Source organism: Mandrillus leucophaeus, unplaced genomic scaffold, assembly GCF_000951045.1.
Source record: "Mandrillus leucophaeus isolate KB7577 unplaced genomic scaffold, Mleu.le_1.0 Scaffold719, whole genome shotgun sequence".
Lineage (NCBI taxonomy): Eukaryota > Metazoa > Chordata > Mammalia > Primates > Cercopithecidae > Mandrillus > Mandrillus leucophaeus.
The window spans coordinates 1,081,516-1,095,334 of record NW_012107797.1 but is presented as its reverse complement, the minus strand read 5'-3'; the positions used below and the strand labels follow the sequence as shown (position 1 = coordinate 1,095,334).

General features: G+C 40.0%; 1 protein-coding gene across 2 annotated transcripts in view; it reads left to right on the top strand.

The window, feature by feature from the left end:
- The window catches only part of SNRPA1 (small nuclear ribonucleoprotein polypeptide A'), a 13,603-nt gene extending 1,757 nt beyond the window's left edge, over positions 1-11,846 (top strand). Inside the window, exons 2-9 of one of the 2 annotated variants that reach the window (XM_011965258.1) lie at positions 823-970; positions 1,955-2,033; positions 6,041-6,087; positions 6,359-6,461; positions 7,076-7,155; positions 7,568-7,643; positions 8,316-8,409; positions 11,574-11,846. In XM_011965258.1, coding sequence (XP_011820648.1) covers positions 823-970; positions 1,955-2,033; positions 6,041-6,087; positions 6,359-6,461; positions 7,076-7,155; positions 7,568-7,643; positions 8,316-8,409; positions 11,574-11,632 — 686 coding nt within the window. In that variant the 3' untranslated portion in view covers positions 11,633-11,846. Of the gene's footprint in view, positions 1-822; positions 971-1,954; positions 2,034-6,040; positions 6,088-6,358; positions 6,462-7,075; positions 7,156-7,567; positions 7,644-8,315; positions 8,414-11,573 lie in introns of both variants that reach the window. The other variant, XM_011965259.1, reaches the window with a different exon arrangement.
- Positions 11,847-13,819: the final 1,973 nt, after the last annotated feature.

Below are 13,819 nucleotides of genomic sequence, written 5' to 3'. Positions count from 1 at the left end.
CTCCCAAAGTGCTGGGATTACAGGCTTGAGCCATTGCGCCCCGCCCAACTCACCACTTTTGATGATCTCTGCCATTTCTCTTTATGGAGTACGTGCAATATTGAGAATACGTACTTTGATGCAATACGTGTAGTATAGCTCTGAATTGTATCCTTTAACTTTGGGTGAATTCTTTTTTAGTAGACCTTGCTTCTTCGGAATATTTCTTTTCTTATAGTGCCTAACACAGTAATTATGCTCAAATTGGACAAATTAACATTTGAGTGTTCACAGGTTTATTACTCTATGTAAACCATTGAGTTCTTCAACTCTAAATTGTAGCTGGGGGAGGGGAGGGAGAACTGTCATATCTTGAGGCTGTTCTGATGGATTCTAAGAATCTGGCCCGTGGAGATGCAAGAGTGGAGAACTGTTATCCACAATGTTTGAACGCTGTTTGGGCACTGAGACTAAGCAGCTCAAAGTGTAAATTCCTGTTATGCGGATTCCGCTTAACTAGCCCAAACGACTTAGAACAGTGTGAGGCACCTTGTAAATGTTCTTATAAATGTTAGCTACCTATATCACCCATTGTTATTGTTCTTGTCCTTGTTGTCATTAGATTGTAAGCTTCATGGCACTGGGTACTTGAGACTCATTCAGCATTTTCTCTCTAGTATCTTGTACAGTGGCAAGGCATGTATGACATGGCATAGGTGCTAGGTAATGCTTCCTGAATAAATCAAAGCCTGGAATCAGATACTATGAAATACTGCTAATGTTTTAAGGGGCTGTTTAGTTATATTAATACCTCTTGTGTGTTTTTTTTCCTCCATTTTACAGGGTATAAAATTCCCGTCATTGAAAATCTAGGTGCTACATTAGACCAGTTTGATGCTATTGATTTTTCTGACAATGAGATCAGGAAACTGGATGGTTTTCCTTTGTTGAGAAGACTGAAAACATTGTTAGTGAACAACAACAGAATATGGTAAGTGCCTATAGGGGAAAGTAATTTTTTCCCCCTAGGGTAAATGTTGCAGTGTTCCCTGAAGAAGTTGTAGCACGTACTACCGGTTAAACCTACATGGTTTTTTTAATTTAATTTTTATATTTTTAAAAAATATTTTTTCCATAATGGAAGCCACGTTCAATACATGTTTTTTCTTAAAATGAGAAATGAACTTCACTTTTCCTATAGAGATCCAGAAATTAACCTGGCTTTAGTCTAGTCTTGTGTCTGTTCGGAAGTCATGTATTTTTATTTTCATGGTAAGTTTCTAATTAAGAGCATGTTGCTTTGTATACAGTTTGACTTCTAGAACAATTATCAAAGGGGTCATAGTAAAAGCATATATAAAGGTAACAATTATACTTTTGACTGAGAGTCTCTGCTTTTTTTTTTTTAACTGCAACTGATTTCTAGACTGTTACTTATTGAAATTGAGATCTTTTTTGACCCTGTCTTCATCAGCTCTGTGTAAAGTTTATTGGAAAAAAAGCACTTGGTGTGTAGATAATGTCTTTAAAGGTACTGGATAGTGAGTGGGATTTCCTTCAGATAGAAATATATCTCATAGGTTAACCATTCCCCTATAGTATAGTTGTTGTGTCTTGTACCTGAGCTGTGAATGCAGAATTATTTGTATTTCTGCACTGCCTGCACAAAAAAAGTCATGAAGTGAGTTAAGTAGTTTGTGCCACCCAGGAGTTGCACCTTTTCTCAGGTTCCACTAGACAGTGTGACAGTAGAATTTGCCCCAGGCAGTGTCCCATAGGCAGGGGTTCTAAAATCCCACTTGTGTCGCTGACGCTGTGGCTTCAGAAAAGGGTTCTTTTTGCTTTGTTTCCTCTTTGTCAGGGTGTTGGAAGAAGGATCTGTAAGTGTCTCTCTGAGATCCTCTGAGCAAGGAGGTAATTAAAATTGTGAGCTTATTTAATTTTCACTTTTACTAAGACTCTCTTTTTATTTTAGCCGTATAGGTGAGGGACTTGATCAGGCTCTGCCCTGTCTGACAGAACTCATTCTCACCAATAATAGTCTCGTGGAACTGGTAAGTTGCACAGAAGGAAAATGTATTTGGTGGGTGGGGTTAAAGGTACTATGTGCTTCCTACAGAAAATTTACAAAATCTAGAAAATCTCATAGAAAATGATCTCAGTATCTGCTTGTCTTTTTCTTAATTCAGGATCTGGGCCTTTTAGGTTCTGCAGCTATATGTTGCAAATATTTTCCTACTCTTACTTGCACTTTGACTTAGGATGTCCTGTTAGAGAATTTCCTAATTTAGGTGCAGTCCAATGTATCAATCTTTTTCTTTATTGTAGCCCTTTTGATGTTTAAGCTTCCCCTATTCCAGGGTTGTAAACTCCTATGTTGTTTTCTAGAATTGCAGTGTCCAATATAGTACCAGTAACTACAGGTGGCTACTCATAATTAAGATGTGCTAGAACTATAAAATGCACACTGGATTTCAAAGACTTTAGTGCAAAAAAAAAAAAAAAGTAAACTATCTCAGTAATTTTATATCAATGTTGAAATGGTAATGTTTTGGTAATAGGTTAAATGGCATATTATTAAAATTAGTTTCACCTATTTATTTTAACATGGCTACTAGAAAATTTTAGATTACATATCTGATGTGCATTAAATCTTGTTGAACAGTTCTAGTCTAAAAACCTTGTTTTACTCTTCACATTAGATGAACAGTCCACTTGGAACTGTTTTTATGCTTTTTAAATTTCTGCTCTGTGCATCCAATTTTTAACATAATTGAAATACTGTATATTGTTTTGTAACCTAAATTATTCACTTAAACACTGGATGCTTAAATTTATATTGTAGGCCAGGTGCCATAACTGATGCCTGTAATCCAAGCACTTTGGGAGGCCAAGGTGGGAGGATCATTTGAGCCCAGGAGTTCTAGACCAGCCTGGGCAACATAGTGAGACCTCGTCTCTCTCTATAAGTAATTTTAAAAAAAAAAAAAAGACCAGGCACAGTAGCTCATGCCTGTAATCCCAGCACTTTGGGAGGCCGAGGCAGGCAGATCACAAGATGAGGAGTTCGAGACCAGCCTGGGCAATATGATGAAACCCTGTCTCTACTAAAAATACAAAAATTAGCCAAGTGTGGTGGTGGGCACCTGTAATCCCAGCTTCTCGGGAGGCTGAGACAGGAGAATTGCTTGAACCCAGGGGGCAGAGGTTGTAATGAGCCAAGATCATGCCACTGTACTCCTGCCTAGGCGAAGACTGAGACTCCATCTCAAAAAAAAAAAAAAAAAAAAAAACCCAGATGTGGTAGCGTGCATCTGTGGTCCCAAGTATTCTAGAGGCTGAAGTGGGAGGATCACTTGAGCCCTAGCAGTCAGTCAAGGCTGCAGTGAGCCATGATCATGCCTCTGCACTCCAGTCTGGGCAATAGTGCGAGACCCCATCTCAAAAAAAAAAACAAAAAAAACGCATAACTTAATTTTGTGACCTAACCTTTCTCCCATATTTTCCTGATTGTTGAGAATGAACTTTGTTCCTTTCCTTGTGGACGAGGTCCATAGCATCCTTCAGATTCTCAAGGAGATGCTTGACTACAAATGTAAGAAAGCACTGGTCCATGGCCATGTCCTTTCTAAAGTGTGTGAAGTATTCAACCAGAAATACATATTTATAGGCAGTGTGTCTCACGATAGGTGCTGTTAGAGAAATTATAGTTGTATTTAAAGCTCTTTGCAAAAATGAAGACCATTGGGCTTATCACTTACTGAGAGAGGTATGTTAGAATCTCACAGCATGGTAGTGGATTTGACTATCCCTGAAGTTCTGTCAATTTTAGTTTTGTATATTTTGAAGTTGCCTTATTTGATACATGCAAATTTTGAATTACTCATATCTTTCTGGTGAACGGAACCTTTTTATTATGTTGTGACCCTCTGTCTCTATTAATGCTGTTTACTTTGAGGTTTCTTTTACCTGATATACCAAAACAATCTTTCTTTTGGTTAGTTATATGCATGATAAATCTTTTTCCATCCAAAATTTACTTTCGACTTTTCTGTACCTCTTGTATTTTAGATTTATCTGTTGAAAACTGTATGGTTGGAATTTTTTTTTTTTTTTTTTTTACGGAGTAGTGACTGGAGCGCAGTGGTAAGATCTCGGCTCACTGCAACCTCTGCCTCCCGGGTTCAAGAGATTCTCCTGCTGCCTCAGCCTCCCAAGTAGCCGGGATTACCATCACATCTGGCTAATTTTTGTATTTTTTTTTTTTTTAGTAGAGACAGAGTTTCACCATGTTGGTCAGGCTGGTCTTGAACTCCTGACCTTGTGATCCACCCACCTCGGCCTCCCAGAGTGCTGGGATTATAGGCGTGAGCCACCGCGCCCGGCTCTGATTAGAATTTTTTACAATCCAGTCTGAAAGCTCTTTTAAGTGAATTATTTATATTTAGTCTGTTTACATTTAATGTAATTACTGATGTGTTCCAGTTTGTCTTCTGTTCTGGGGCTTTCTGTTTGTACCATCCATTCTTCAATCCTTTTTCTCTCCTTTATTGTACATGCTCTCCTTCTGTCATTCCATTTTTGCTTCTAATGGTTTAGAAATTTTTACTCTCTTTCAGTCTTGAGTTAGCATCCTAGAAATTAAAACATACATATTTATAAAAGTTTAAAATTAAATGTTAAGATCACTATACTGTGACCTTCAACATTTAATTTTAAACTTTGACACCTTTACCCTCCTAAACAATACAGTACAGTGACCTTCAACATTTCAGCACCCTTCAGCTTGTTACATATTTATTCTTTTTTGAAACCCATCACTACATCACCATTATGTTTTACACTATGTATGTAACAAATGTTACCACTTTGTTCTTTATTCCTTTTTGGATCATCTTCAGTGGGGGTAAAACAGTATCAAGCTCTAGAGCTCCCTCTGGTGGTTTTTGTGACTTATTTGAAGATGCCAGCTTGCTTTTTGAGAATTTCTGGCTCTGCTCTCCCTGTTTTTATCTGTATTTTTTTCTCATTGTGACTCTTGCACACACACACCCCTCCCCCGCCATCTACCCAATTTGCATCTGTTCCAGAAGTTTCTCTTCAGGGCAGGGCCGTGTTGGGACATGATTTCTATTAAGAGTGAGGCCCCCGGCCGGGCCTGGTGGTTCACGCCTGTAATCCCAGCACCTTGGGAGGCGGAGGCGGGCGGATCACCAGGTCAGGAGATCGAGACCATCCTGGCTAACAGTGAAATCCCCTTGTCAGACCTCTGAGCCCAAGCCAAGCCATCGCATCCCCTGTGACTTGCACATAGACACCCAGATGGCCTGAAGTAACTGAAGAATCACAAAAGAAGCGCAAATGCCCTGCCCCGTCTTAACTGATGACATTCCACCACAAAAGAAGTGAAAATGGCCGGTCCTTGCCTTAAGCGATGACATTATCTTGTGAAATTCCTTTTCCTGGCTCATCCTGGCTCAAAAAGCTCCCCCACTGAGCACCTTGTGACCCCTACTCCTGCCCGCCAGAAACAACCCCCCTTTGACTGTAATTTTCCTTTACCTACCCAAATCCTATAAAACGGCCCCACCTTTATCTCCCTTCGCTGACTCTCTTTTCAGACTCAGCCCGCCTGCACCCAGGTGATTAAAAAGCTTTATTGCTCACACAAAGCCTGTTTGGTGGTCTCTTCATGCATGACACCCGTCTCTACTAAAAATACAAAACAAAATTAGCCGGGCGTGGTGGCAGGCTCCTGTAGTCCCAGCTACTCAGGGGGCTGAGGCAGGAGAATGGTGTGAACCCGGGAGGCAGAGCTTGCAGTGAGCCAAAATTGTGCCACTGCACTCCAGCCTGGGCGATAGACCAAGACTCCGTCTCAAAAAAAAGAAAAGAAAGAAATTATTTAAACATTTGTGATGTGCTAGTATTGGGCTTGGTGCTAGAGAGTAAAAGTTAAGTAAATAAATAAAAGACAACTTGCTTCAAAAGCACTCTCCCTTTCCAAATCTCAAAATAGCATGTAGTATTCGTGTTCTTACCTGTGGCCATTACTTTACAGGGTGATCTGGACCCTCTGGCATCTCTCAAATCACTGACTTACCTAAGGTATGGGAATTACATATTGTGACAAAATGAATGAAGTCCTTTAAAATAACATTACTTTTACCAGCCTTGACCTTAATGTAATCAGATAATTAAAAGTGCCTTTTACAAAGAAGTATTGAATATATTTCCTTAATGGTAAATTGTTACAATGTTGAAATGTGAAGAATTGTGAATGTTCTCTTGATTTATAGGTTCCTTAGACTATTCAAACAGACCTTTTGAGTGCTGTGCCATGAACAAGTTTGCCATTGTGTTACTTTTTTTCTTGTAGTATTCTAAGAAATCCGGTAACCAATAAGAAGCATTACAGATTGTATGTGATTTATAAAGTTCCGCAAGTCAGAGTACTGGATTTCCAGAAAGTGAAACTAAAAGTAAGTAGTAATCTGTTGCTTGTGAGTCATTATAGAGTTGTGTGTTTTTCTTTATATTTTTATTACTGATTATTAAAATTGTCTAAATGAGTAAATTTTACCATTAGTTTGTAACGAAAGTAGGGGGGGAAATGTTACGTCAAATTTTTTTCTAATAGCAGAGTTTATGATAGAACTTTAAGTTAAAGCTCTTTTATGTAATGCTGGCCATTCCAAAGTTTGCAAAATGTTGAGGCCACAGTGAACACCCTTAACAGTGGATTGTCTGCTTAGATACATTCCTAGTGGAGAACTTAATGTAACCCACTTTTGTGCAGCTCTGTTTGTTAGGAAGCTTTTTCCCTTTATTAGGAGTTCATTATTTTATTATTTATTTAATTGCCTTCTTAGTTCCCTGGAATCCCCTCCTTGGAGCTAGGAGAGTGAACTTTCTTCAGGGAGCTTTACCAAAGAAAGAAGACCACTGTGTCTTCTCTTAATTTGAAATTGGCTTTTTGGTATTTTCACCAGCCTGGAGTATTGTAGGAGAGTTCGCTTCCATGTCTTCTGAGGAATGCATCTAAATGCATGTGGTATTCCTATTTCCATTAACTCTGTGTGTGGTGTCGCTGTAGGAGCGTCAGGAAGCAGAGAAAATGTTCAAGGGCAAACGGGGTGCACAGCTTGCAAAGGATATTGCCAGGAGAAGCAAAACGTAAGACACGGATATCCAACTTAACTCTACTTCACCTTCAGAAACATGATCTGATCTGTCTGGCAGTTCGTCTCCTACAAAATTAACCAAAAACTCTGACATATTAATGTGGTATTAAATTTGAGTGCTTATAGTCCATGTACATCAATGGTCCATACATCACAAGAAATTTCTACCAGGTTAGCAGAGCAAATATTTCAGTAGTCAGTCTCAATGTGATACCATGTACATCCTGTTTTCTATATAGGAAGATGAACTGGATGGTGTTTCTGAAGGAGAGAGTTCTTGTATCAGTTTGTTAACAAAGATAAGATACTACACTGGTTGAATTACTTTCAAAAGCTTTTGAAAGTAAAAGAGAAGCAACTTCTGTTGGTCTAGGTTTAACAGTTATGTTCTTCCCCCTCTTAAGTTTTAATCCAGGTGCTGGTTTGCCAACTGACAAAAAGAAAGGTGGGCCATCTCCAGGGGATGTAGAAGCAATCAAGGTAATCATGTGTTAGGCTTCTTGACTGGAACGAGCTAAGATGGGTTCAGAACACAAAGTTGGATAATAAACATGTTCTGAACATTGCAGATTTTTTTTTCCCACAGTTATTAGCATACAACAATATTTCTGTTTAAGGAAAAACTAGCATAAAGTTATTATTTGATCAGACTTAAAATTACACAAGCTAATTAATGTGGAGGCAGCTTTGTCTTTCTCATTTTCCAGGGTGCATTTATCACTTTGAACAGTTAGTTACCTTGGTATGCTGTCTCAGTGTTTGCCTTAATTTTTACTTTCAAAGATTTGCTGTCTGGCAAATCCTTTTGGCTGATCAGTAGAGACCCTAGTTTTATAATATTGCCTCCTTAAATTATTCAGTAACTTAATTCCAAATAGTTACTTCACTTAACTATGATTTTAGGACATGTGGAGTGATTATTTACTGTTTTATAAGAAGGCCTGCATCTCTTCACCAATTTTAGAAATTTGTATTTTGGCTTCTAGTTTTATTTTTGTGGGCCAATAACATTCTTCCCCCAACACCGAAGTGTTTAATATTCCAAATGGAGAAGTTGCTGTGAATTTCTGTAGGTGATTGATACTTAGTTTTCTGGGTAGTTGATACTTGATTGAAGTTAATCATCCATCTCCATTGCCGTCTGTCCTCCAGAATGCTATAGCAAATGCTTCAACTCTGGCTGAAGTGGAGAGGCTGAAGGGGTTGCTGCAGTCTGGTCAGATCCCTGGCAGAGAACGCCGATCGGGTGAGCAAATGGTGTTCTTTGTACGTTCAAATTAATGTTACACTCAAAGTGTAACTCTCACAACCATTTAGATGCCATGACTCCAGAATGCTAGAATAGTGCCTCCTTACGTCAAATCTAATATATGAAATCTCTTTAAATGCTCTTTGAAGATAAAGTATTTGATGGGCTGGGCGCGGTGGCTCACCCCTGTAATCCCAACACTTTGGTAGGCTGAGGCAGGCAGATCACCTGAGGTCAGGAGTTCGAGACCAGCCTGACCAACATGGAGAAACCCCGCCTCTACTAAAAATACAAAATTAGCCCGCTGTGGTGGTGCATGCCTGTAATCCCAGCTACTCGGAAGGCTGAGGCAGGAGAATAGCTTGAACCCGGGAGTTGGAGGTTGTTGGTGAGCCGAGATCACACCGTTGCACTCCAGCCTGAGCAACGAGCGAAACGCCATCCCAAAAAAAAAAAAAAAAAAGTAATTCATAAAGAAAGTTAAGTCATAGCACTGGGGAGGGTTTTATGTTAAAGTTGAAGCTAGCATTACTTCAGCAATGGAGTGAACTGAACACTAGAGATAGCCATGTGGACTTTCACCTGTATATATTTGTGTGTGTGCATAATAGCTCAGTAGTTAGGAACACAGGCTCTAGAGCCAAGCAGTCCGAGGCCCAAATCTTAGCTTCACCAGCTCTGCCTTTGGACAGCTTTCTTCAAGTCTTTCCTCATCTTTAAATCTGAGACAATAATAGTACCAAACCTCAAAAGGTTGCCGAGAGGCTAAGAAACTGAACTTAGCACAGGGCTCAACATTAGTGAGTTTTTGATAAGTGGTAACTGTTCTAACATTTGAATGCCTACTTTATGCCAGGCAGCATGTGGGGCACTAGGGATATAAAATAAAAAAACACTGAAATACATCTTACAAGTTTTGATATGAATGTAACTGGGGACCTCTACTTAGAGCTGTCTTGGGGAAAGTTTCCTAGGGAAATAATGTTTCAGCTGGGAGCTAAAAATGAAAAAGATTTTTTTTTTTCTTTTTGAGACGGAGTTTCGCTCTTTTTGCCCAGGCTGGAGTGCAATGGCGTGATCTCGGCTCACTCTAACCTCCGCCTTCCAGATTCAAGCGATTCTCCTACCTCATCCTCCCAAGTAGCTGGGATTACAGGCGCCTACTACTGTGCCCGGCTAATTTTTTTTATTTTTAGTAGAGACAGGGTTTCACCATGTTGGCCAGGATGGTCTCGATCTCTTGACCCTGTGATCCGCCCGCCTCGGCCTCCCAAAGTGCTGGGATTACAGGCGTGAGCCACCGTGCCTGGCCAAAAAGACATTTTTTAAGACCAGTAATTCTCTACTGTATGGTTTGTGGGCTTCTGGGAGTCTAAGGTGAAGACTGTTTTGTTGTTGTTGTTGTTGTTGTTTTGAGATGGAGTCTTGCTTTGTCGCCCAGGCTGTAGTGCAGTGGTGCGATCTCACCTCACTGCAGGAATGGGTTCACACAATTCCTGCCTCAGCCTCCCAAGTAGCTGGGACTACAGGCGCCTGCCACCACGCCCGGCTAATTTTTTGTATTTTTTTTTTTTAGTAGAGACAAGGTTTTACCATGTTAGCCAGGATGGTCTCGATCTCCTGACCTTATGATCCACCCGCCTTGGCCTCACAAAGTGCTAGGATTACAGGCGTGAGCCACCATGCGTGGCCGAAGACTGTTTTTATCTAATAACACCAAGGTGTTACTTGCTTTTGTGTGAACATTTGCACTGATGGAGCAATAGTGGGTAGAACTGCTGGCACAGTAGGAGTCAAGGCAGCAGCCTAAATAATAGTTGTTATATTCTTCCCTATTCTGCACTCCCAATAGAGTGCATACCAGTTTCACTTAAGAGTGTCCTGGATGCAGCAGTAAAGATAATTAAATCTCACTCCTCGAACACACGTCTCTTTGATATTCTGGGTGACAGAAAGGGGATGCACATGTCTGCATACTTGAGTTAGGTGGTTATCTCCATGCACTAGTGCAGTCGTTTCAGTTGAGAGGCAGCTACTTGTCTTCTCAAACATGATGAAGTGAGCCTGTCACTTCAAGGAAAACAATTGAAAATTCAAGATTTGAAGCAAAAATTAAAATTTAGAAAACTTGTGTCCACTGCCATAACCTTCCCAGTACCTCAAGACTTTTCTGGGGAACTCAATAGTAATGTTAATGCATGTGAATTAATGGGTGTGACATTTTTGATGTTGTGTAATTACATGGCTCAACGTTTGAAAGATCTGCAAAAGTCGGTGAACCACTGTTTTCCAAATGATACAAAATCATGTATGGGTAAAAGATTTGTTCAGAGTACAAGATAAACCAAGTAAGAGTATGAAAAGTTCATTGATAAGGTTTCAGACTTTTATACTGCCATCTAACCTTTAGGAAGCTACCATTTGTCAAGTTTTACCATGGTATCTAAAAAGAACATCCATCATTATCTGCATAGGCCATTAAAATCTTCCTCCCTTTTCTAACTATATGCCTGTGTGGCCAGATTTTCTGCATGCCCTCAATCAAAATACCATATTGCAGTGGATGGAATGGTGAAACCAATACAAGAATTCAGCTGACTGATGTTAAGTGAGACATTATTGAGTAATTTTCCCAAACAATTGAAGGAGTTACAACTTTTTTTCTTCTGGAATACATTGACCACAATATCTGCCATAAATTGTTGAACGAATAACATTTTTTGGTAATTGCTGCCATATTTCCATAATTTAGAGACAATAAAGTCATTGAACTGTTGCCAGTATTTGGCATGTAGTAGGTGCCCAAATGTTTTTGAGTATTTCTGGTTTTTTTGCCTATAGTAGTGTCATGAAAAGCACATGAGTATAGACTTTACCTTCACCAAAAATGAATTATCATCAACTACAATGGGAGGCAACAATTTTGAAACCTTTGTGACCCCTTTCCTTGAAATTGACCATCCCTTCCAGTACCTGCCAAAGACAGACTAGACTGTCCCTGGACGATAAGTTCCTCAAAGGCAGGGGCTGCTTTTGATCTTTCTGTACCTACTTCAGTGCCTAACAAACAGTGGCCACAGAACGAACACTCACATGCTAAGGGAATAGAGTCTCTAAAATTGATACTGCTTTACTACTTTTGCTTGTGTGGTTTTCTTTAGGGCCCACTGATGATGGTGAAGAAGAGATGGAAGAAGACACAGTCACAAACGGGTCCTGAGCAGTGACGCAGATGTATAATGATAGACCCTTTTGGAACAAGTCTTGCTTTTCGAACATGGTATAATAGCCTTGTTTGTGTTAGCAAAGTGAAATCTATCAGCATTGTTGAAATGCTTAAGACTGCTGCTGATAATTTTGTAATATAAGTTTTGAAATCTAAATGTCAATTTTCTACAAATTATAAAAATAAACTCCACTCACTGTGCTGCCAAGTTGTGTGTCATCACAGTGCATTTGCAGTGAGGTCTAAGGACATGTTTAAATTGGAAACGCAGGAGGGCAGCATTTTCTCAGTAGGTTTCCTGGGCTGGATTAGAGTCTAGCTTCTGCAGTGTCATGACACATGCCAGAAAGGCCACCTTTTCTACTCCCACATAGCCCTTCTGTTAATGCAGACTTACCTCTCGCTCCGGCTTCTGATATGACAACTGAAATGATTCAATTTTTGAAATTGGTGTGTCCCACCAAGCCTGGCTACGTTTTTTGTCCCCCGCCCCCCCGGCTGGTCTCCAACTCTGGCTTCAGGTGATCCTCCCGCCTTGGCCTCCCAAAGTGCTGGGAGTACAGGCCTAAACCACCTACCCAGCCTCTAGTTTTTTATATGTACATAGTTAACATAAAGGTCATATGGAGAGTCTACAAGAACATTTGTTGTTGAAAGGGGCGTAAGTTACTCATATTTGAAAAACACTACTGTTTGATTGCCATCTCTCTGATCTCCCTTAGCCATGATAGTCTTAATCCCATCTTGTTGCATATACTTTTGTGAAAACCTTGGCACTTCATCAGTTAGCTATTGCTGCAATAATGCTGTATAACAATCCACCACAAAACTCAGGGGTTTTAATCAGCAACACTATTCTAGTTGACTCTGCTTATCACTGTAGGTCTGGATTAACTGGGGTGGCTTGGTTTCTTTACAGGTCTCGATGAGCCAGCTCACCCGGCAAAGGCACAAGAAGTAAACACTAGGAGCTTCTTAAGGCCTATGTATACTCAAAACTGACACACTTATTTCTGCCCACTTACTATTAACCAAAGCAAGCCACCTCGCCAAGTACAGAGTCAAAGGATGATGGGGAAATACACTCCTTTCACCTTGGCCATAGCAAAGATATGGCTGTGAGAAGGAATGAGAAATTAGGGCCAATCATTTAGCCTACAACAGTCAGTGACAGGTGACAGTCCTGGTTACTGTCCACCTTTGTCCTCTTTCTGCAAATAATACCTGAGCAATTACATTGAGCAAAGTGTTTGTTGAAATACCTTTCCTGTTCTAGACAAGCCAAGCCAGGTAAGGTTATAACACCTGATCACCTGATTAAAGGGATAAAGGTAACAAATGCCTGGCTAGGATGAGTAACTTCTATCAATAGGACCATAAGATCAATGTGCTAGGAACTGAAACAAAAGCCCATCATCTATGCATTCAAATAATTTAATATCTATTAGATTTTAGTGGAATATATGCATTATATGTACATATGTATACAACACTAGTTCACAATAGTTTACAAGGATACTTTGGTTTTCTATATGCTTAGAATGTGCATTATTTTCATGAGTTAATACTGGTTTCCGTTTTATGTTGCAAAGTCCTGAGTGAAAAGGATTGTTGCCTTTTTCAAATGATAAAACCTAAAATGTTACAGTTTATTCCATCTTTGTGATTACAGACATTACAGGATAGGGTAGCTAAACAAGGCAAATAAAGCAAACATTCCCTTAATTTAACCAGATGCAACATTTTGGCATTTTTATACTGTGCGTGTTGACTTAATTCATTGACATGGATTGAAAGCCGGCAACAACAAATCTTTGCAATTTAGGATCTTCTTCCATAACTAAGTTTTGTGGGGTTGTTGTTTTTTCACCCTGGCTGGAGTGCAGTGGTGCAATCTCAGCTTACTGCAACCTCCACTTCCTAGGTTCAAGCAATTCTCCTCCCTCAGCCTCCCTAGTAGCTGGGATTACAGGCGCCCGCCACCACACCTGGCTAATTTTTGTATTTTTAGTAGAGGCAGGGTTTTGCCACGTTAGCCAGACTGGTCTTGAACTCCTGACCTCAGGTGATCCACGCACCTCGGCCTCCCAAAGTACTGGGATTACAGGCATGAGCCACTGTGCCTGGCCAAATTTTTTTGTAGAGATGGGATCTTGCTGTGTTGCCCAGGCTGGTCTTGAA